General features: G+C 38.1%; 1 protein-coding gene across 4 annotated transcripts in view; it reads left to right on the forward strand.

The window, feature by feature from the left end:
* Window positions 1-24,124, forward strand: part of SLC38A4 (solute carrier family 38 member 4) — a 78,107-nt gene that overhangs the window by 41,029 nt on the left and 12,954 nt on the right. For 3 of the 4 annotated variants that reach the window (XM_070454525.1, XM_070454526.1, XM_070454523.1), the window contains exons 2-12: window positions 3,199-3,428; window positions 8,382-8,472; window positions 8,978-9,093; window positions 11,933-12,006; window positions 12,655-12,747; window positions 19,237-19,318; window positions 19,405-19,487; window positions 19,584-19,642; window positions 20,522-20,797; window positions 20,926-21,005; window positions 22,101-22,201. In XM_070454525.1, the coding sequence (XP_070310626.1) occupies window positions 3,310-3,428; window positions 8,382-8,472; window positions 8,978-9,093; window positions 11,933-12,006; window positions 12,655-12,747; window positions 19,237-19,318; window positions 19,405-19,487; window positions 19,584-19,642; window positions 20,522-20,797; window positions 20,926-21,005; window positions 22,101-22,201 (1,174 nt within the window). In that variant the 5' untranslated portion in view covers window positions 3,199-3,309. Of the gene's footprint in view, window positions 1-2,021; window positions 2,075-3,198; window positions 3,429-8,381; window positions 8,473-8,977; window positions 9,094-11,932; window positions 12,007-12,654; window positions 12,748-19,236; window positions 19,319-19,404; window positions 19,488-19,583; window positions 19,643-20,521; window positions 20,798-20,925; window positions 21,006-22,100; window positions 22,202-24,124 lie in introns of all 4 variants that reach the window. The other variant, XM_070454524.1, reaches the window with a different exon arrangement.

Below are 24,124 nucleotides of genomic sequence, written 5' to 3' on the forward strand. Positions count from 1 at the left end.
GGGCCAGTACATGACTAATACAAGTTTCAAAGGAAGGGAAACATTTTAAAATGGTAGAATATTTTTGTCAGAAGAAGGATACAAATCTCTTGAATGAATGGGCTTTCCACGTGTGGATTAAGATAAATTTTTAAAACTACTCCTATCTAGTTACATCCTGGAGAAATTTCAGATTTTGTTAAGGAGGAAAATTCTAAAACCTTCCAGAAGGAAAAAAAAAAAAAATCAAAGAGATGAGAATGATTCATCAGAGGAAGCTGGAAGTCAAGAAACAAAGATTTTCAACCTTGTTAAGGAAAATGATTTTGAATCTAGAATTCAAGCAATCAAAAAAGTTTGAGAATAAAGTAAAGACACTTTGCAACATGAAACAACTCAGAAATTCTATTTCTTGATCTATTGTGTGAAAAATTTATTCAAGGGAGTATTTTAGCACAATGCAAAATGAATTGAAGAAAGGGGATAGCATGGCATTCAAGAAACAGGAGCAGCTGAATAAGACCCAGAAGAGGGAGGAGGAAGCCCTTCAGAAAGTAAAAGAGTGTGGATAATTTGCTTCCAACATTTTAGTGCATGCCTGCTAAATCATTTCAGTTGTGACTCTTTGCGAGCCCATGGATTGTAGGCCACCAGGCTCCTCTGTCCATGGGATTCTCCAGGCAAGAATACTGAAGTGGGTTGCCATGCTCTCCTCCAGGGCATCTTCCCAATCTAGGGATTGAACCTATGTCTCTTATGTCTCCTGTACTGGCAGGCAGGTTCTTCACCACTAGTGCCACCTGGGAAGCAAAAATTTTAGTAGTATAGGATTATATTGCCTTTATTATGTAGTCAAATATACCACTTGGTTCTTTGGGCATACTATTTACACAATTGTAATGTAAATTACAGCACAGCAGTGTTGTTGATTATTTAGGTAAATTATGAGAGATTTGTTTTATACAATAGATGACATTATCGTGAATCTCAACATTCATTTCAATGTATAACAAAAACTACTGTAATGATGTAATTAGCCTCCAACTAATAAAAATAAATGAAAAAAAAAAAAAGAAATATTTCATGAGCTGAAACAATTAGGAGTGTGGAAGAAGCAATTAGGAGTATAGAAAGAAGTATGTTAATTTCGTTATCTTTCCTAAGTGTCAGTTTAGAATTGATAAACCAAGTCAGAGAGGTTTTAGTGAATAGTTTAGATTTAGAATGACTCACTTTAAATGAAGAAGTAAAAACGGTAACTGTCATTAGTGATTGCTACTGGCAAGTGAAACTGATACTGTGGGATGCTGAGACAAGTTTGTACTCCGTACAAGTTTCTATTTTTTCTTTTAATTGTATGCTTCTCTCTGGTGCTTCTAAGATTTCTCTCTTTATCTTTGGTGTTATACACTTACACTGCCTTTTATTAATGAAAATGTTCATTTTTCTTCCTCCTGTTGGAAGTACTGTGTGGGCTTTTTGAATCCTGAGAACTACTCTCTTCCTTTAGTTCTCAACAATTCTTTGTCCTTTTTGTCTCTCATTTCACAATTCTTTCATATTAGAATAACTATTCAGACACATTTAACTTTCTACTTCTGTTTTTCTTTGCCATGTTTTTTAACTTCATATTTTCCTTTCTTTCTTTGTGATGTAATTTGAGTGATTTCCACCAATCTATCTTCCAGTTTCATTACTCTCCCTCCAGCTGAGTTTTTAAAATATGATTATATATTTTATTTTTAGAATTTTTTTTTCATTTATTTTTATTAGCTGGAGGCTAATTGCTTTACAATGTTGTAGTGGTTTTTGCCATACATTGACATGACTCAGCCATGGATTTACATGTGTTCCCCATCCTGATCCCCGCTCCCACCTCCCTCTTTTTGTCTTTTTCTCAAACCAGTCTGATCTTCTATTGTGTTCATAATCTGTCGATGTTATTTCTTATTTCAAATCTTTTATTACTTTTTATTATATTAAATTTATAATCCATCTTATTTTTCCTTTTATCATAAAGTCCATTCTAAATTACTTTGCAGCTTGCAGTCACTCAGGTGTGAATTATTGCTTCTTGTGCCTGCTGACTCCCCTGGTGAGTTTCAGTTTCCATCTGTGATGTGCAACTTTTGTGATGTGGAGTGTGAAATCGTCTTGATCAAGGGTTGTCCTCCACAGATGGGCTGCTGCGGTACTGGATTTATGGAGTCATTCTCATGTACCTGTTTCTTATTTGCCAGGGAATTTATGGATCCATGCATACTGGAGCAATTTTTATGTTAGTTTCTCTGCTCAGAATTTCCTTACCAAATGTAGTGTATGCTTCAGAGCCACACCTTCCAAGAGTGATAGTATTTTCCCCAATGTATTGACTCAATAAGAATTGAATGACTCTAATAGTAAAAATTTCAGAATATTAACATTAAAGGATTCATAGCAATTTTTTTGCACAGTGCCAGTCCACCCCTTTTCTCTTAATTGAGGAAAATGAGGTCAAAAAAGCTAAATGTGCTGAGATCCAGTGAATTAAAGGCAGAGCAAAGCCTAAAAGCTCAATCCTTTTTTTGTTAAAATGCATTTCAACTTTGCATAGGTGGTGACAGGCTGATTCAAAGATAAACTTGTACTTACTTTTTTTACTGTTCTTAACTTTGGTTTCAAGATCCAAGTGCCTGAAAAATGGCTCCCTGAGCCTGACTCTACCTTGTGTTGCATGTTATCAAGTATTTTGATGGTGTTTGTTAATTCTTTCATTAACAAATTAAAGCAAAATTAACACAGTGATTTTCTGTGTTACTGCTGGTGGAGACACTGGTAGATTCTATCTTGGCAGGTCTCTCTTCCTCAACAGCTTACCATTGTCACCCATTTAAGTAACACAATTTTCTAACATACCTAAAGTTTTTTGAAGACTGCTACCAAGTCTTATGATTTATTTTTTTCTTCCTACAGTGACTATCAAAGCCCCTGCCATTGAAAAAACATTATATAAATACCAGCTAATTTGGCAATTTATTAAGAATTTTCCATTTTCTCTTTCATTTTCTTTCTTTCTTTTTGGTATTGGATAATGGAAACTTTGGAGACATACTTTGTGAATTTTCCAGGAATTTACTTACTTCTCATGTTTTTACAGAGAACATACACAAGTAGGTGATTTGGATTTATTTATCTAATTTAAAGAAATTTATAATAATTTATTTTGTGTTCTGTTTGCAGAACAGAGTGTTCTGAACATAACACCAAGTAGAAGAGCCTCAAGCTGAAGGTACAGTATCTTGTTTACACTGAAGGAGCTTGTGTGTGGACAAGAAAGCGCTGACAGCTCAAATGGATCCCATGGAACTGAGCAATGTCAACATCGAGCCTGATGATGAGAGCATCAGTGGAGAAAGTATTCAAGATAGCTACACCGGGATGGGAAATTTAGAAAAGGCAGCAATGAGCAGGTATGGGGTTAAAATGACCAGGCTCCATGGAAAAATGAGAGGTTTATGGACATGGAAAACAAAAATTTTGTTGGGAAGAACTGGATTTATTACCTATTTGAGAGATAGCAATGATGTTGATGTTAACACATCAACTCTCTGATCCTGAAGTACACATTGTTATATCATTATTGTATGTCAGTCCTTTGTATGACTACTTTAAAATTATAGTTACAGTGTTGTTGTTCCTATTAATACTATAGAATAATTTAAATTATAATCAACATACCATTTCTCTTACCTTTTGGGTTATTTTCTCAGTTTTCTCTTCTTCTGACTGCTCTGTTAAGTGTTTCTACATCTCCAGAGTTCTGCTGAGATTCTTCTCTGGCTAAAAGTGTCCTTTGAGCAAGCTTATTCACAACCATCATGACTTCACCCACTGAACATATGTCATATCTTCAGCCTGTTAAATTTCTCAACTGAATTTCAGATCATCATACCCAACTGTTTACTATACATCTCTACTGGATGACTCATGTGTCTGAATTGCCTCCTTGATTAAGTTACACTTGTGATGTCTAATATTGAACTCTTGTCATCCTCTTCAAAATTTTCCCCTCTTCTAGCAATTTCATCTTGGTGAAAGTCATCAGCATCATTCAGCAACTCAATCAAAGGGCCTTTGGTGTCAACTTTGACTCATCCCTTCTCCCAAACTGCATGTACCATGCTTGACTATATCCAGTTGCTTCTACCTCATTAATGTTTCAAATCCACCCACTTGTCTATATCCGTTCTATTGCCATCTTGCTTTTGTCCCTCATCATCTGTCACTCATCCACTAGAACAGCCCTGATTAATCCCCATCTTACAATTTACTCTCTTCTATCTAGCCCTTCAGATTTCTTGCAAAAGTAATCTTTTACAATTTCAAATTGACTCATATCCTATCCTAAGGTAAATCCTTTCAGTGCTTCCTCAGTAGCTATGAGAGAAAGATTATACTACACGTTGCTTGGCATATGAGGCCTTTCGTGATCTAGCCCTCCCCTAGCTCTCCCGTCCATCCCTTGCCCCGTTCCCTGTTTGTGTGCTGTTTTCTAGCCTTGTTGAGCCACTCAAAACTCCTGTTCCTTCATTCACTCTGCTCTGTCTGCTTGGAATGCCCTGATTTAAGTATTACCCACTCACCTTAGCCCTTTTTCTCTACTGGCTGCACTCTTTCTTCAAGAATCAGCTCAATATTGGGTCTTCTCCTATGAAGCCATCCCCCAGTTAGAAGTGATCACCTGCGTTGCACCTTCTCCCTACCCAGATGTTCGTGATGCCCCTTCAACAGGTTAATGGCACTGCCTGGAACAGAGTAGCTGACAACTGTTATTTGATAAGTTTATTGACTTCTCACAAAATATTATATAACTCAAATTATTCTTGATTTAAGATATTCCAAAGTGAATTTTTTTTTTATTAAATCTAGGTCTGAAGTAGAGAATATTATCCCCAAATCAGGATGTCTTATTGCATTCACAACACCCAGGAAGTGTGTCAGGAGGAAGCACTCTTCTTCCTCCAGGAAGCCAGCCCACTAAACATTAGTGTTGTTGGATAAGAGAGGCCATGGAGATGTCAACACGACTCTTTGTAGGTTGGGTGACTCTTTTTTTCTTTCAGCATAATATATTTTAAAATTTTTAATTAGAGGGTACTTTACAATATCATGGTTGTTTCTGCCATCAATATGAATCAGCCATGGGTATACATATGTCCCCTCCCTCTTGAAACCCTTCCCACCTCCCTCCCCATCCCATGCCTCTGGGTTGTCACACAGCAAATTCCCACTGGCCATCTATTTTATATATGGTAATATATAGGCTTCAGTGATACTCTCTCCATTCATCTCACACTCTCCTTCCCACACTGTGACCAAAACTCTGTTCTTTATGTCTGTGTCTCCTTTGTTGTCTTACAAGCAGGCTCATCAGTATTATCTTTCTAAATTCCGTATGTGTGTGCATACTAAGTCACTTCAGTTGTGTCTGACTCTTTGTGACCCTATGGACTGTAGCCCACCAGGTCCCTCTGTTCATGGGATTCTCTAGGCGAGAATACTGGGATGGGTTGCTGGGCCCTCCTCCAGGGGATCTTCACGACCCAGGGATCAAACCCAGGTCTCCTGTGTCTCCTGCATTGGTAGGCAGGTTCTTTACCACTAGCATCACATGGGAAGCCCAGATCCCATATATATGTATATGTATGTTCTTATACAATACTTGTCTTTCTCTTTCTGACTTACTCTTGAGGAGGCACAACATGGTAGAACCACGGGCTTTGGAATCAGCAGAGGAGTCATCTGACTTTGGAGAAGATATTTATTTTCTTTGAGCTTCAGTGGAAAATGCAAAATGGCAAACCAACACCTACTTTGCTGAGGATTAAATGAGTGACTTTGAGATAGATGATTCTCAGTGGACTTTGGTTTTTTTCCCCTCCACTTCATCACTCAGGAAATTGATCAAACCCAAGGGCTCTTTTGTTTCTGAGAAGGGTGCATACAGATATGAGCTCTGTTGAAGTGGCAGAGCTGAAGGGGACAGGGTCCTAAGAAGAGTCTTACAGAGTCGTTAGATTTGGTCCTCTGAAAGCCAGCACAAAAAGAGCAAGAATGCTTTCGTCAGCTTCAGATAGTGTGTTCTGAAACGCTTACAAGGACTTAGCTTGTAAGTCCTGACTCTAGTGGGTCATTATTTTGCAATTTTATGATCATTTTTAAAAGATGGTTTGTTTATGTTTGGTTTGATCTATTAAATGTAAATTTGGGGGTAGTTCAACATAATACATTTATCTGGAATCATTATACTTTTGTTTTCAATATATGCTGGGTTTGATATTAAATCACTGAAGATGCTGGGGACATTTCTCATGTATTTTGTACAATCTTGGTATGTTTTATGACTACAATTCATCTCATGCCAAAATAAGAACATGCAAATGCCTCAAAAGAGAAAAACTTAAAAATTACTCATGGGCTAAAGGATTCTAGCTTATTGATTAAGGTTAAAAATAGAATGTTGGATATTCCAGAGTTTAAATCTAGATGACACCCTTGTTTTTATTATCATTAGGCCCATTTGGGGCTCTGCTTCATCTTATCTTTTCCGTTTCCAGCTAGGAACATTATGTGCCAGTCTCCATGTAGCAAGTATATTAACTACAGACTATTAAAATAAAGCACAAAAGGGAGGAAGGAGTGCAGAGATGGAGGAAGGTAGCCTCTAAGTGCATTCTTCTTCCTTCAAGAGATAGGAGAAAAATGACAGGAAATATTACTAACTTGTACACCAGGTGGTTCAAGAAAAGCCACTTCCTAGGTTTTAGAAAAGCGCGTGAAACTTTGTGATTTTGTCTTCGTGATCTGTCTAGTTCTATCTGCACTTTATATTGTTCTCTCTTCTCAAAAAGTAGCCTTATTGTCTTTCGCATAAGATATTTTCAGGCTTAACTTCTAAGAGATAGCTTGCACAGATTTGTAATAATTATTTTACCTTTTTTATTTCTAAGGGTTACTTAAAAAAAAAACTCCAATCATTTTATCTTACTCTTTCATGCAAGAAATGCCTTAAAAGTTGCAATTTACCTAATAATGAAGCACTTTTAAAAAGCATGCATATTTGAGTATTTCCTATAATCGAAAGCCTATGTGACATTTTCCAGTATCAAAATGCAGTGGTGGCAGCTGAACTCATTAGTCAAACATTCAGAAACGTGACTGGCACTAGCTTCATATCCTCAAAGTCTCTGGCGTACAGCTTCAGTCGCCAACCAGTGGTGTCATGGGATGTGCAGCTTCCAGCCTGTACCAAGTAGACCATTGTCGCAGTGTTTTGTGGATTTGTGCTTGCTCAGTCTTCTTCAGTCGTGTCTGACTCTTTGCAACCCTATGGACTGTAGCCTGCCAGGCTCCTCAGTCCTTGGGATTCTCCCGACAAGAATACTGAAGTTGCCATGCCCTTTTCCAGGGGCTTTTCCCGACCCAGGGATCGAACCCACGTCTCCTGCAATGCAGGCAGATTCTTTACCAGCTGAGCCACCAGGGAAGCCCTGCTCTGTGTGGATAGTGATGTCTTAAAGCCCTGCTCTTTAATCCTGCATCTTACAGCCCTCTCAACTCTTCTACTAATTCACTGTGTTTCTTTAAAAGGTTTTCTTAGTTTCATTCATTAGTTGTCTAACACAACCAAGTACATTTTCAGAGTAATTAAAATATACATTCTTGCACACAACCAAACATAGCTCAGAGCTACCATTGAACTCCTTTCCAGCAAGAGATATGCTTATAAAATGTGGAATCAAAAAAGAGGAAAATGCCAGCTAAGGGCTCTGTCTAGGGCTGCATGATGCTGTAGGAGACCCTAGACTTGGGATCTGGTGGGGCTGGACATGCTGTCTTACTCTTGTGAGCCATAGTTGCTTCATATCAGACATGGAAGTTTCCCTTATGAGGACTTTTGAGCACCAAGAGAGATGAGATCAGAGTGCCAAAGCACTTAATAAATACTTATTGAATTAATAAGATCCTGTGGTCATGATGTATTAACAGTTGAGAAAACACAGTCACTGCTCTTTTCGCTGTCTTTGGGAGAGCTTGAAATGGCAAAACTCAGCTCTAATTATTCTATTTTTTGCATAGTCAATGTGGGAGGGAAAATGTGGCTTTCAAGAGATTGCAACTAAAAAATGTTTTCTTCCTCAGAGCTTTCTCCTTCCCTCCCAAAGTATACTCATAAATAGGGCTCGGTCCTTTTGTCTGGAAGGAACACTAGTATGAGGAGGAGAAGAGGAGAAAAAAAAGCTTTAAGTGTCTTGTTTTTCTTCCCCTGATTCAGTGACTTAGATCACCTGAAACATAAACATAAATCAGAGCATTTACTAGATGTTTTTTACTGTCTTCTTTTCCTTTGTGTGTATGTTCAGTCAGTTTACTAATGAAGATGCTGAAAGTCAGAAATTCCTGACAAATGGATTTTTGGGGAAAAAGAAGTTGGCAGATTATGACGATGAACATGTAAGTGATTCTCTGCTTTCCGGCAGTCAACAGGACTTGAGGATGTCTGATCTACCTGGGTCTCTGCAGGAAAGCAATGTGACTGAAATTTTCCAAGCCTTGATCAGCACATTCTCTGTTTATTCAGGCCCTTACTGGAATAAGGGCTTGTTTTTCCTGTTCGCCATATGGCTGCATAAATCATTTATGAAATTTATTTGTTTTTTGGAGAAATCATTCTAACTCAGATGTGATCTGCAGTCATACATGCTTTCCCTTCTTTCTATTACTCAACCTGTATTTTTTATTTTTACTGAGACCTCTGCTGAAATCAAGTACCACATTCCACTGAAAATTACATGCTTTTACTGAAGTTGAGTCATGGTTTTATTTGCTGTGATTTTACTTTAATCTTCCATTTTTGGTGGTAGTCTCTTGCAGAAAAGATAATGTAGGATAAGAATAATCCAAAAAAGGTTCATCCTTTGGTGGGTATTTGCTTATCATGCATCCCTTTTTCTTCAAGCATCCTGGGACCACTTCCTTTGGAATGTCTTCGTTCAACCTGAGTAATGCCATCATGGGCAGTGGAATCCTGGGCCTGTCCTATGCCATGGCCAACACAGGGATAATACTTTTCATGTAAGTGCCTGGACATATCTACACGCAGTTCAAAGCCTGTGCATACCTGGTGCTCTTTCAATTAACAAAATTTGATCTTTGTGAATAAGAATCATCTGAGAAAGTATTAGCATATTCTCTCTCTTTTTTAAACACAACAGCAATGAGAAATAATAAGAGCAGTCTAATCCTGGTACTTGTTCAACCAGCCATCTCTATTCAAATGGCAGAAAGTTTGTGTGTTTGAGCCCCGCTCCCCCAAAGTGCTAGAACAGCCCTACCAGTCCAAAGATATTCATTGTAAAATAATTTTGTGTTTAATAGTTCAAAAGATCTTTCCCAGTAGCAAATCTGACTTTATCACACTCTTGGGAAAAGTATCCCCTCTCAAACTGGACCTGCAGAGTCCTGTGTGCCTCGATCCCATCTCAAGTCCCATCATCTGTTGCTCTATATGCCAGATACAATGGGTACAGTGGCCTGCTCTCCATCCCTTGAAGGTGCCATTCCCTCTTACCACAGGGCCTTTGTACATGATCTTGGAACCTTTTTCCCTTTCCTCTACATCTAGTTAACTCCCCATAACTCAGTTCAGCCTCACCTTGGTTATGCCTTCTCCCAGTCTCCATGACTGGGACAAACCACCTTATGGTCTCATCACAGTGTTAGTATTTTAGTGCAGTTATTGGATTCATTTGTTTAATGGCTCTCTCCCTGGCTAGACTATCATCTCCAAAGCATCAAGCCTTTGGAGATGGCTCAACCCTGTTTTTATTCACCTCCTGTCTGTATCCCCAAGACCTAGTAACAATGCTTGCCATGAGGAATTTTTGCAGAGTGGCCAAAGTTTATTCCTAAACGAATGCACATTTTCCAAGCTTGGTCAAATGCTGCCTAGTGGCAGCAGCATCACAGAGCCGACCTGGAGGATGAAGGCCATGTTGTGACAGACAGCCACAGACATTTGTGCATTATGTACAGCCTGACATTTTCAAAGGCACAGTTGGCAGCAGCGAAATACTTCACAAGAATAAAGTTAGGCAGGCATCAGTGTGAATGTAGACCACAATCCCTAATGCAATGCTGGAGTCTTAAATAACTGTCTAAGAATGTAACATTTATATTATAAATATATGCTATTTATGTTCCAAACATCACATATGATTAGGTAACCACATAGCTATTTGAGGGCTAAGGATCAGGCTGGACTATAAATATTGATATTGTGTCAGTGCTTTGATTGAACTGTTAGATTATAGTTTTTAGCTGAATGGATTTTTATGTCAACTTTACCTTTCTAAGCCATGTTTGAAATAAAGTAGTTTTAAAAAATTCTCAGATTCTTAATGGCTAGAGGTATAGTCATATATGTAGTTGTATAGTTTTGTAATATACTCTGTCTTTGAAACAAACAACTGCCTTCTCTATACTAATTACACATACCATTAAAATTAACTAGGAAATTTTCATAGATCACTGATGAATAGAAGTAAGAGATACTTTCTCCAATTCTAGAGCCACAGATCATCTTCATGGGAGGAGAATGTTCCACTTTTTAAACTGAGAGCCTCATTTTAGGCCTGTAAACATTTAGCAGACTAATTTGGCCGAAGCAATTAAATCGTTAGAGATCATGAGATGTGTTTTGTGTATCCAAGTAGCCCAAAATGGATTCGGCAATCTCCCTTAATTCCCAATAAGTGACGCAGGATTTCATTGGTGTTACTTTTAGTATTTTCTGCCAAAGCAAGTATATGTTTAGAATATAGAGTATTCTCATTATTTTTCCAGGAGATAAAATTATATAATCTGAATTGCATAATTCTTAAAAACAGGTCAATTCATAAGCTCTATGGAACAACAGATGAATATGACATTGATTAGACAGTTCTGGTGAACATATTTTGTGATAAATAAGAGCACAGTAGAGCTAGAATTGTTAGAACATTTGTACCTCATTGTCTAAATCTATGTTTGCAAACTTAACTTCCCCAGGAATTACCAAAGAATTAGATCAGTTGTGGGGAGAATGTTTAGTGTGCTTTCATCATAGGAAACAGGCAAAGGATAGATTTTTTTTTTCAGTTTCAAGTAAAGGTTACTATTGGTCCTTAATTTGTTATGTAATTGCTTCTATCTACACTCTATTTTTGATGTTCAGTTCTTGTTTTTGGAAAGCACTGATCACTGAATACATAAAGAAACCATATATGCCTGTGGACATTTGGAGGGCCCTGAACCAGAAATGATTCTCTTCTGAGTACAACAAAGGTTTTCCTGCAGCCTAGACTTACCTTTTTCTGTTTTTTCTATTATACAGGCATTTGCCAGACCCTCTGGTTCACACCTCTGATCACTCTCATATAACGCGCAGACAGCAGTAATGGAACTCAGAGTTTGCTTTGACTTCTATGTTTCTAGATTTTAGATGGATGTTTAGTCAGGTCATTGAATAGCCCTTCAATTATAAATATTCATGAGAATATCATGCAAATATGATATACATATACATATGCCCTTTATACGGAGTAAGTAGATATAGTATTTGCTAATTTTGCTGTACCATTAGCATTTAAATTTTAAGCTAGATTCTACTACTGGTAGTAGTAACACTGAAAAAGGTGTGTTAGGGACTTCCAGTAGTATGTTTTGGCCCATAAAATAAAGCCAATTCCAGTTCTGAAGCATTAAAGAGTATTTGTGACATTCTGAAAAAGAATTTTTCAGCATCCCCAAATCCACATACTCTTGGAAAGTTAATGATTGAAAAAACCAAAGTAATAATGTATTGTAACACCATGTATTATTATATCTTATTTTTTACAGAAATCTTATTGTTTCCTTTCTATTCCCTTCACAGAATCATGCTGCTTGCCGTGGCAGTCTTATCTCTTTATTCAGTTCATCTTTTATTAAAGACTGCCAAAGAAGGAGGTATGCTATTCCTTAGACACCAGATACGCCATTTTGATTCTGATTAAAGGCATTTTAGTCTCTAGCTCCATATCTGTAATCAATTTTACATTTAATTTTCTTCTAATCCCAATCACATGGCCTCTTCATGTTTTAGTTATCTAGGCAAGTGAAAAATCAAGGGAAAGCAAAAGTCAGCCTGCTCAGGTTCGAGCCAAATAGAGAAAAAGACTTGGTGGATGATAGAAATAACATTTCTGACTTGCTACATGGAGCCAAGATGAATGAGGCCATCACTCCTTGTTTGGAGAACATTTACCATAGTTTTTAATGGCTTTTGAGATTGCACATTTGGGGTTTATGATTTCTATAGGTGGTCACTTAGGTCATTTAGGTGTGCACACTCCGTCATGTCTGACTCTTTGTGACCCCATGAACTATAGCCCCCTAGGCTTCTCTGTCCATGGAATTTTCCAGGCAAAAATACTGGAGCAGGCCACTAGTTCCTTCTCCAGGGGATCTTCCTAACCCAGGGACTGAACCTGAGATCTGTGATTTCTATATGGTGCTTATTTACATGTTTGAGGTGCCAGTGCAGAATTATATTATAGAAATATCTTCATCACCAAAGCAGTTTCTTAACAAGGTTCTTTTCATTTCTGATTATAGGGTCTTTAATTTATGAAAATCTAGGTGAAAAGGCATTTGGATGGCCTGGGAAAATTGGAGCTTTTATTTCCATTACAATGCAGAACATTGGAGGTAAGAGGTTCTAGCTTTCAACAAACGATTTAAACTTTCTAAAGGAGGTTCAAGAAATAAGAAAATTTAATGGCAATGAGCAATAACTTAAATAGAAATTCCTGCTTTATAATTTTTAAATTTAATAAGCAAAGTTTTCTAAACAGATTTGCTCTCTCTAACCCAAAACAGCAATATCCATATTGAAATGAAATACTGTATAAACTCTATGAAATAAATTCTATAACAAAAATAAAGAATAAAACCTTTCTTGATTTCAAATATATATAAATATATATGATTGACCATATTTAAAAAAAGGAAAAATTCAGTATCTGAGGCACGTGGTAAATTTTGGGGTCATTGAGACACATCTTGTGCAGTCAACCCATTGGGCAGTGTTCATAGAAGTTGTGCTAAGGTAAAAATCTGGTGAGGCATCAAAAGCATTGTAAAACAGATTCTTATAATACTACTGAATGATCATTTCCAGAGAGAGCTTAGAAGCATATATTTTTAATCATGTTCCAGGTTATACTTGCCCACCTACTTCACTGGTCCTCTCATGTCTTTGACCTTCTAAAGACATTTTAATCCATATTTCTGATGTCCTGTGGCTATGTCCTCTTGCATAATCCAGACTATATCACCACATAGTGGCACTTACTTCCCCATCTCCTACGCAGTCCCAAACCAGTTATTCCATCCTTCTATTCTTTCATCTTAGTGAACAAACAATACCAGTAGCATCCAGTTTCTTAAACCAGAAATGTGGGGATCAGCCTAAACATTTCCCTCTCTCCCTAACCCTGACCATTCAATTAAATACCAGCTCTTAAGAAAAGAAGAGAAGGGAAAGGCAAAGAAGAAAAGGAAAGATATACCCATTTGAATGCAGAGTTCCAAAGAATAGCAAGGAGAGATAAGAAAGTCTTCCTCAGTGATCAGTGCAAAGAAATAGAGGAAAACAATAAAATGGGAAAGACTAGAGTTCTCTTCAAGAAAATTAGAGATATCAAGGGAACATTTCATGCAAAGATGGGCTCAATAAAGGAAAGAAATGGTATGGACCTAACAGAAGCAGAAGATATTAAGAAGAGGTGGCAAGAATACACAGAAGAACTGTACAAAAAAGATCTTCATGACCCAGATAATCATGATGGTGTGATCATTCACCTAGAGCCAAACATTCTGGAAGGCAAAGTCAAGTGGACCTTAGGAAGCATCACTACAAACAAAGTTAGTAGAGGTGATGGAATTCCAGTTGAGCTATTTCAGACCCTAAAAGAAGATGCTGCAAAAGTGCTGCACTCAATATGCCAGCGAATTTGGAAAACTCAGCAGTGGCCACAAGACTGGAGAAGGTCAGTTTTCATTCCAATGCCAAAGAAAGGCAATGCCAAAGAATGTTCAAACTACCACACAATTGCACTCATCTCACATGCTAGCAAAGTAATGCTCAAAATTCTCCAAGCCAGGCTTCAAAAGTATGTGAATCGTGAACTTCCAGATGTTCAAATTGGATTTAGAAAAGGCAGAGGAACCAAAGATCAAATTGCCAACATCCATTGGATCATTAAAAAAGCAAGCATTCCAGAAAAACATCTAATTCTACTGTATTGATTACACCAAAGCCTTTGACTGTGTTGATCACAATAAACTGTGGAAAATTCTTCAAGAGTTGGGAATACCAGACCACCTTACCTGCCTCCTGAGAAATCTGTATGCAGGTCAAGAAGCAACAGTTAGAACTGGACATGGAACAACAGACTGGTTCCAAATCAAGAAAGGAGTACATCAAGGCTGTATATTGTCACCCTGCTTATTTAGCTTATATGCAGAGTACATCATGTGAAATGCTGGGCTAGATGAAGCACAAGCTGGAATCAAGATTGCTGGGAGGAATATCAATAACCTCAGATATGCAGATGACACCACACTTATGGCAGAACGCAAAGAAGAACTAAAGAGCCTCTTGATGAAAGTGAAAGAGGAGAATGAAAAAGTTGGCTTAAAACTCAACATTCAGAAAACTAAAATCATGGCATCCGGTCCCATCACTTCATGACAAATAGATGGGAAAACAATGGAAACAGTGAAAAACTTTTTTGGCGTGCTCCAAAATCATTGCAGATGGTGACTGCAGCCTTGAAATTAAAAGACACTTGCATCTTGGAAGAAAAGCTATGACCAACCTAGATAGCATATTAAAAAGCAGAGACATTACTTTGCCAACAAAGTTCCATCTAGTCAAAGCTATGTTATGTATGGATGTGAGTGTTGGACTATAAAGAGCACCGAAGAATTGATGCTTTTGAAGCGTGGTGTTGGAGAAGACTCTTGAGAGTCCCTTCTACTGCAAGGGAATTAAGCCAGTCAGTCCTGAAGGAAATCAGTCCTGAATATTCATTGGAAGGACTGACGCTGAAGCTGAAACTTCAATACTTTGGCCCCCTGATGTAAAGAGCTGACTCATCTGAAAAGACCCTTATGTTGGGAAAGATTGAAGGCAGGAGGAGAAGGTGATGACAGAGGATGAGATGGTTGGATGGCATCACCAACTTGATGGACATGAGTGTGAGTAAGTTCTGGGAGTTGGTGACAAACAGGGAAGCCTGGCATGCTGCTCTCCATGGGGTCGCAGAGTCGGACAGGACTGAGCGACTGAACTGAACTGAACTGAACCGTTCTTTCTCTTGTTTATCTTTTGAATCTTTCTCCTTCTAGTCTCATCACCACACTTCAGACTGTTGCAGTAGCCATCAAACTGATCTTTCTGTCTTGAGCTTCCCCTCTTCCACTTGTAATTCATCCTCCAAATTAACTTTCTCAAATCCAGATCTACCCCAGCTTCTCACATGCATAAAATTCTTCAGCATGCCCTCATTATTTTCAAGATAAGATTTAAACTCTTTAGTCTGACATATAAAGGTCTTAACCATCTTTCCTTTGCCTACCTTTCCTGAAAAACCCCCTATCGATCTGTCTCTGTCCCTTCCCTACCCATCTATCATCTGTTCCTTATGTGTTCTGTGTCGTAACTAACTACATTCAGCTCCCCTAATTTTTCCATCCTCCAGCCCTACCACACACGCTTTCTCTGGTTCTCCCCTTTGGTTGTTCCCATGCTCCATCGTTCTCTAAGCTAGTAGGTACTAGCACCTCGGGGTTCCTTTAACCTTGTTTGTATAGAACTGGTATATTGTTGCTGTTCAGTCACTCAGTTGTGTCCAGCTCTTCTTGATCCCCTAGACTGCAGCATGCCAGGCTTCCCTGTCCTTCATTATCTCCCAGAGTTTGCTAAAACTCATGTCCATTGAGTCGATGATGCTATCTAACCATCTCAAGAGGTTTTTAAATCTTTGAGTAGAGAATAGACTTTTGGAGCCTGATGCACCTGAATTTGAGTTTGTTTCTGTCACTATCTATGACCTTGGGAAAGTCACTTTACACATCTGCATCCATTTTTTCCATCTATGTAAATGAGAGTAGTAGTTCATTCTCACATGGTCATAATAATACGGGTTCAGTGCATAATTCCTCCCCAGTTTTCTGGTTGTTCTTAAATGGGATTTTTATAATTCTAAGACAAATGCATGCTAATTGTGAAAAACTAAAACATTACATGAATATACAGATTACAAAGAAATGTTTATATAAATCATCCTTAGAAAAAAACACTTCAGGTTTTCCTGTCAAATTTAACAAATATAGTGTTACTGTTAAAAGAGGATCATCTTATAATACTGATTTACAGCTTGCTTTTCATTTAATGATATGCCTTGAATGTTTTTGCATATTACTTTTTATAATGGTTTTTGAATTTTCCATTGTACAAATGCACAGTAATTGATTTCCTGAATCACTTCATGAACAGTTTTGGAATGTTTCCAGTTTTTTACTATTGCAAAAAATGCTGCAATAGATGAACTTGTATAGAGTTCTTGCAAGGAGGCCATTCTTTCTGATTAATAAAATCACTAGAATTATTGGGGATTTCTAAAATGCAGCAATTTCTTTGAAAACCTTTATCTAACTATAACTGCTCCTACTAATGGATAGTTAGTAAGAAGATAAATAAAATCCAGTCATATCATAATGATTTGTATTTATGTCTGTCATATTTTTATATAGTAAGAGTACAATACCAGGTAGAATTTGGCAGTAATTGTTTCATTTTTTTTACTGGCATTGAGCCCCAAGCATATAAGTCCCCTGGCCTCCACCAAATAAATTGCTTTACATTGGGCTCAAATTTTCAGCCTTATTAACATTTAATAAGTCAATCCTAAAGGAAATCAACCCTGAATATTCACTGGAAGGACTGATGCTAAAGCTGAAGCTCCAATACTTTGGCCACCTGATGTGACTCATTGGTAAACATCCTGATGCTAGGAAAGATTGAAGGCAAGAGAAAAAGGGGGCAACAGAGGATGAGGCGATTGGATGGCATTACTGACCCAATGGACATGAGTGTGAGCAAACTCCGGTAGATAGTGAAGGACAGAGAAACTTGGTGTGCTGCAGTCCATTGGGTCGCAAAGAGTTGGACATGGCTTAGCAACTGAACAGGTACAACAAAGATTTAAATATCAAGCATTTCATAGTAGGAGATTTAAATTTAAGGATTTCATAGGAGTCCTTTGCAGGTGATCTAATATACTTATTTGGCCCATAGAACTAACTGGACATACACATACTTAGCCCTGATCCCAATAGGCTGAGTGGCAATAGCATTGTCCATTGTTCCAAGTGTAGCTGCTATTATGTTTTTAAACAATGGAATAAACTATAACATGGTCTCTCAATCAAGCCCCACCACACACACACACACACACACACACAGTGTGGCTTTAAAGAAGTAAGGTGAAATTTCATACACCATTCCTGAAAATCTCTCACTTTGGTTACTCTATGTGATTAGTGGTTATTGTGGCCTAAAAGAAATCACTTGTATTTCTGTATTTAGCAATTCCACATTTAGAACTTTTAATTCTCTCAATCCCCTGAAAAGTTAACACTGACCATGGATGTTTCAACATTAGCAAAATAACGTTGACTTTATCCAGACAGGTCTGGATCATTCTGAATTTTTGAAGACCAAACACATTAACAGTGGTGACATCACTGAAAATCAGCAATTAACAGCTCTAAAATTGAATGGTACCTCACTGAACTAGTTAATCAGAAATATCTCCTGTTTACCCTCTGTAAGATTTAGCTTTAGCCAAGGTCTTTGTAAAGATTAACCAAGTCATGTTTACAGAATACACATCAGGTATTGTAAAAATCATTTCATTTCACAATAGAGAAGAAAAACTGGCCTGAAATTAGGGAGCTTATATTTTGGATGTGGTATGTCATTTTTCAAGCTGTGTGATATTGGACATGTCATTTAAGCTCTCATAATCATTATATCCTCAGCTGTGGAATGAAGATGGTAAGATGCATCTTGCTCTTTCAGCTGACCACGTGCAAAGCTAAACCATGTGGGGAACTGTTATCACTATTATTAATTTTATTTGAGGTTAAGGAAATATTTTAAACTATTAATAGTTCAATTTGCAACTTGGATCGCTGCTTGAAATGTCTGTTAGCAAAAATTCACTAGACGGATGTAGTACACACTTAAACCTTGCAATGTGAAAATTGTCAGTGTTATTTTCAGTTGAGCCTTTTGACCGTGTGTGAAACAGCAAATTAGTTTTATTCTTCACTGAGTGGATGGACTTTGGAAAGGGATGTTGCATAAATCCCCCAAATGGTATGTTATTGTGCATGTCTATATAGATGTTTTTCCAGAGAAAGGGTTTGCACATTTTTATAGGTCAAATTTTCAAAAGAGTACATGATCACACGTGCATCACTTATAGAGATGCTCGAGAAATTTTGCCACTTTGTTATGATTTCTTATTTGGATAAAGGATATAGAAAAACACTTCGTTGATAAAGGTTAGAGAAGCTATCCTCTCTTGTACTTTTCTTCTTTATCAATCCAGTATGACTCCAATTTGGAGAATCAGCAGTCTGAGATTTTGTGTGCCCCTCATGGAGATCACAAAGGACTAAGCTGGTGTCCACCTACTGAGGGCGGAGTGACGTGTACTCTACCCAGCTCCACCTTGCAATTCTACCCCCTCTCTTGTGGTTCACACCTTTGGTTGTCGAACGTCTGCCTGAGTTTTAGATACAAACAGGCACACAAGTAAGGCCATGATGACTACTAACAGGAATGCTTCAAAGCTGAGGCTTCACTGAAAACCTCAGAGCTGGATTTAACATAGAATCAGCATTGATACTGTCAGCAAATGTCCATCAGGAAGAGCCAAAGGGCCCAATATCCATTTATGAGAAGAACTTGGAAGGCATACAGAATATGCAGTGGGTGGCTTTTCTTTCGGTTTGGGAATTACTGAGAAGTTGGGATGTCCCCAGTGCCTGGACTTCTCACAACTTGCCTGTGATGCTGGTGCCATGAACACGACTAAGCTGTCACATTTTCCATTTTAGCCATGTCAAGCTACCTCTTTATCATTAAATATGAACTACCTGAAGTAATCAGAGCATTCATGGGACTTGAAGAAAATACTGGGTATGTCTTCTGTTTTCTCTGTAACATCAATAGACTCACTTTACTTGGTCTTTTCTGATCCTAATATTCTGGTCTTTCTTTTCCAGAGAATGGTATCTCAACGGCAACTACCTCATCATATTTGTGTCTGTTGGAATAATTCTTCCACTTTCTCTCCTTAAAAATTTAGGTAAAGTCATTTTCCATTTTGATTTTCATTTCATATTCTAAGAGGTAAGCTGATTGTGGATGCCATATTCACCTTCTGGAATTTCCTAACTCTTAGGTTACCTTGGTTATACCAGCGGATTTTCTCTTACTTGCATGGTGTTTTTTGTCAGTGTGGTAAGTGATTTTTGACATGATCCTTGTAACTTGGTAGGCATGTGATGCTTTCAGTGCCTGAAATGGTGTCCTAATTTTTGTTCAAGCACATCATTAGCGTGAAATAGTTCTTGCATCACAAGTAATTTTCTTGTATTCTCACTTGGAATGAGAGAAGAATAGTCATGAGTTCCAATATAGTTGAGTTAGAATGTCAAGGCCATTGCTAACAGTTTGTTCTAGGCATACTAGATGTTATAGTTGGACAAAAGGAACACTTCAGGAGGAATGTGACAATAACTCAGGTTTTAAAAAGGTGGAGGAAGAAGAAGTGAAGAGACCCAGAAAATAAACGAATAGACTCTAGAATTATCCGTATTTGCATGAATCAGTCATTTTCTCTTACTCATTCTACCCATGAAGAGAAGGTGACCACAGGGGAATTAAAGAAATCCTTTCCCACCCTATTCCTCTCCCCTCTAAAAGGAGGAATTTCGGTGAATATCATGAATGCCAACATTTATAGAGCATTTCTCCAAAGAGGCAAAGGAGGAAGGAAGAGTTTCTGATGACTATTTTCATTAGTTTGAAGAAATGAAAGATGAAATGCAGCAAGAAAATGATCATCTTTCTCATAGAGTATGCATGAAGCTTAGGGTGGATTCACACAGAATACTGTCTTGTTGCCAACCATAGCTCCAACTCCAACCATAGCTCCAGCTCCTCCCTTTGAACAGAGGCTATAGGGAGTCTCCATCATCCACTAGTCTAAGAGGAATCTTCAGCAGAGTTCCCTCATGTTTACCCCATAAACCAACCATATGGATTTTTGTTTCATTGTTTCCCTCAAAGGGCTGACTCTTTGTTGTTGTTGTTGTTGTTGTTAATGATCTGGTCTAGGTGATTTACAAGAAATTCCAAATACCCTGTCCTCTGCCTATTCTGGATCACAGTGTTGGGAATCTGACATTCAACAATACAGTTCCAATGCACATGGTGATGTTACTCAACAACTCCGAGAGTAGTGGTGTGAACTTCATGATGGATTACCCCCACCAGAATGCTGCAGGACTTGACGAGAACCAGGCCAAGGGCTCGCTCCATGGCAGTGGAGTAGAGTTTGAAGCACACAGTGATGACAAGTGTCAGCCCAAATACTTTGTCTTCAACTCCAGGGTATGTGAGAGCCCCCCTCTAAGAGTCTAGCGATGGAGTCTCTGAATTTTTATTTCAGAAGCTGAGATGGCCTGAGGTAGCCCTCTCTGTTGGAATGCTAAATATGAGGTGTTATCTTTGTTTTTCAGACGGCCTATGCAATTCCCATCCTAGCATTTGCTTTTGTATGCCACCCTGAGGTCCTTCCTATCTACAGTGAACTTAAAGAGTAAGGCAGCCATCATTTTAACATTTAAACCTGCTTTGAAAATGTGCTCATATGTTCAAAGGTGCTTTATATAGAAGCATAGTTTATAGCTTTGTCTTTACAGAAAGTTTATGCTGTAACCCACTCATCAGTAACGTGCTTTAACCACAAAGGTGTGAAGCAGCCCCTTCACTACTTTCTTTTCTCCTACTCCTTCATCCTAATGATCCAGGTGAGGGGTCCAGGGGAGGAGGAGCCCATGTCTGCAAGGATTTTGGCAGGCATGGGGAATTTGAATTTGAAATTGGTGGGAAGAAGATGTCACCTGAGCTCGAAATGACCCACACCCATGCAGACCAAAAATTATGGTTAGGATGGCCTGGCTAAGCAGCTTCTTATTTTACCCTGAGAGGAGGGTGTCATATAATAATTCTCATCTTTTTTACCCAGACTTCAATACTCAGTTCTCACTAAACAAAAATAACTTGCCCCATATATTCAGATTTACTTCTTGAAAAAACTTTTAGAGCACTTCCATTTGATTTACTCGAAAAGTCCTATGTAGCAGTTCATCTACACTTAATCTTAGCTGAAAGATGGGGAAGTGATAGCAATTACCCTAGAGGCCTGATGATGGTTTAAGCAGCCAGGTGCCTCCAGAATGGTTTCCAGAAGCTGTCCAGGTAAAAATACTAAGCTTTCAGGTAGTCTGAACTCCTAGAAGGAGTGTTTTGTTGATTCTAGTGAATTCTTGTCTTCAAATCTATCTCACTGTGAAGTATGAAGGCTTTCTGCATTAGAAGCCAGTTTAACCTTTGTGTCAATTACACTTTCATACATGCAATAGACAAGCATACTTATCAACATAAAATAAACTGATCCTTTTCTAGGAAAATAGTTATTTCTAAGACTGAAGAAGTAGCATTTAAGAAAAATGGAAGCAAATGCTCCATAATTCTCGAAGGCATATTTTAAATAAGTGATGTTTCTGCACTCAAAATGTGGTTTTATAATGAGCAACACAGACATATATTATTCTCTTAGCTTTTAAATTGCAAAAGGTAGTATTTTCATCAGTTCAGAAAATCAAAGCTCAATGTCCTTTATCTTTTTTAGTCGGTCCCGGAAGAAGATGCAAACAGTGTCGAATGTCTCCATCACGGGGATGCTCATCATGTATCTGCTTGCTGCCCTCTTTGGTTACCTAACCTTTTATGGTAGGTCACTCTGTCAAAGTCATTCTCTTTGTGCAAATCCTAGTTGGACAGATCATTAACCTGGTAGGTATAATTCTTTTAATTACTCTCAATAAACAGCATGATCTATAGATACACATACTCAATTAGCATGCTATTTTAGCCTCCTCATTTGACCTAAGAAAATGACTTAAGAAAAATCGAATTAGGCTGCCTAACAGTTTACAGTAATTTGTGAATTCCCTCATATTTTATTTAAAAAACCTCTCAATAGTAATTCCTTTTCTTAAGGGATAAGGGATATTTCAGCTCTATGTTGTAAAGCTCTTTTGGTAGAATAACTAATTAACAAACAAATGGCAGAAAAAGTACAAAGTCCTTGAGTTGGAACCTGCTTCTTGTGTACCAGTCAAGTCAAATCTGGAGGCCTGGAGCATTAGACAAATTTTATGGCTAATTTCATTCTATTCTATTATAGTGACTGGTTTCTAAGTGAAGAGGACATGACAGAATTCCTTTCAATCTGGGGACATACTATCAAAAAACAAAGTGACTCTGGTCACATTAGATTATGCTGAAAATATTTCCTCTGTGGACACAAAAGGAGCAGGATTGTTCTTCTCTTCCCTGAAGCATGGCCCTAGAGATGAATTTCAGGGAATCAAACATTGATATTAATCAATATTATCAACTTACATATATTTTAAAAATAAAACTTTCTAACGGTTTGCATTTTTTTCCTGACTGACTCAGTAAATTAAATTGATTGCAAGACAAGTTGGCGAGGAAGAGGCTGGAGAGGGCACCATTTGCTTGGGTTTTTTTCTTTTTGACTAATATTTGGTTTAATCAAGCTCTGGTTTAGATTGGGCATTAACTCTGCTGGTTGTAAATTAATGAAAGTCAGGACAATGTCATTGATGGTATTTTTATCCTCCTTTGATTTCGAGGGATGGAGTGGGAAAATCAGAGTACATCTGATTCTATGAGTATGTCCTTATCATGTGTGCCTGGAATTCTGAACAAAATGTGTTTTCCAGGAGGGCAGCATCTTAAACTTAGAGCAGTATTCGTTGAAAGATTCTATAGCAATCATACTACTTCATCTTTGCATTGTTACATAGTTCAGTTCAGTTGCTCAGTGGTGTCCGACTCTTTGTCACCCTGTAGACTGCAGCACACCAGGCTTCCCTATCACCAACTACCAGAGCTTGCTCAAACTCATGTCCATCAAGCCAGTGATGCCATCCAGCCATCTCATCCTCTGTCATCCCCTTCTCCTCCTGCCTTCAATCATTCCCAGCATCAAGGTCTTTTCCAATGAGTCAGTTCTTCACATCAGGTGGCCAAAGTATTGGAGTTTCAACTTCAGCATCAGTCCTTCCAATGACTATTCAGGACTGAATTCCTTTAGGATGGACTAGTTTGATTTCCTTGCAATTACTTAGTCTAATGAGTCTCAACTCAGTGAGACAAACAAAAACTTGACAAAGTCCAAGAATATGTCTGTCAAAGTCATGATGGGGTCATAATTGTTGAGCTTGAAAAAGTGTTAGAGATCATTTGTCCTAGGGTTTCCGTACTGGGTTTGGAGAAGCTGCATCAGGGCTTTCTAGGTAGGTGGGAGTGGAAGGAGATGGCAAGATGTGAGGGACAGTCTGATAAGGCTTAGTCCTTTCATCCCTTTCAACCAGAAGACCTCAGCCTGTCCTGTTCTGTGATGCTTCTGTAAAGCAGAGAGATTTATCACAATGTCAGTGACCCAGAGAAGAGCCTTAACAATTTTATATTAAATCCTGCAACTTTACAAGCTTCAGGACCCTTTGTTCATTTGAAAAAAGATCACACGAGGTGGCTCAGCAGTAAAGAATCCACCTGCAGTGCTGGAGACGCAGCAGAGGCAGGTTCGATCCCTGGGTTGGGAAGATCCCCTGAAGAAGGGCA

This window comes from Odocoileus virginianus, chromosome 24, assembly GCF_023699985.2.
Source record: "Odocoileus virginianus isolate 20LAN1187 ecotype Illinois chromosome 24, Ovbor_1.2, whole genome shotgun sequence".
Lineage (NCBI taxonomy): Eukaryota > Metazoa > Chordata > Mammalia > Artiodactyla > Cervidae > Odocoileus > Odocoileus virginianus.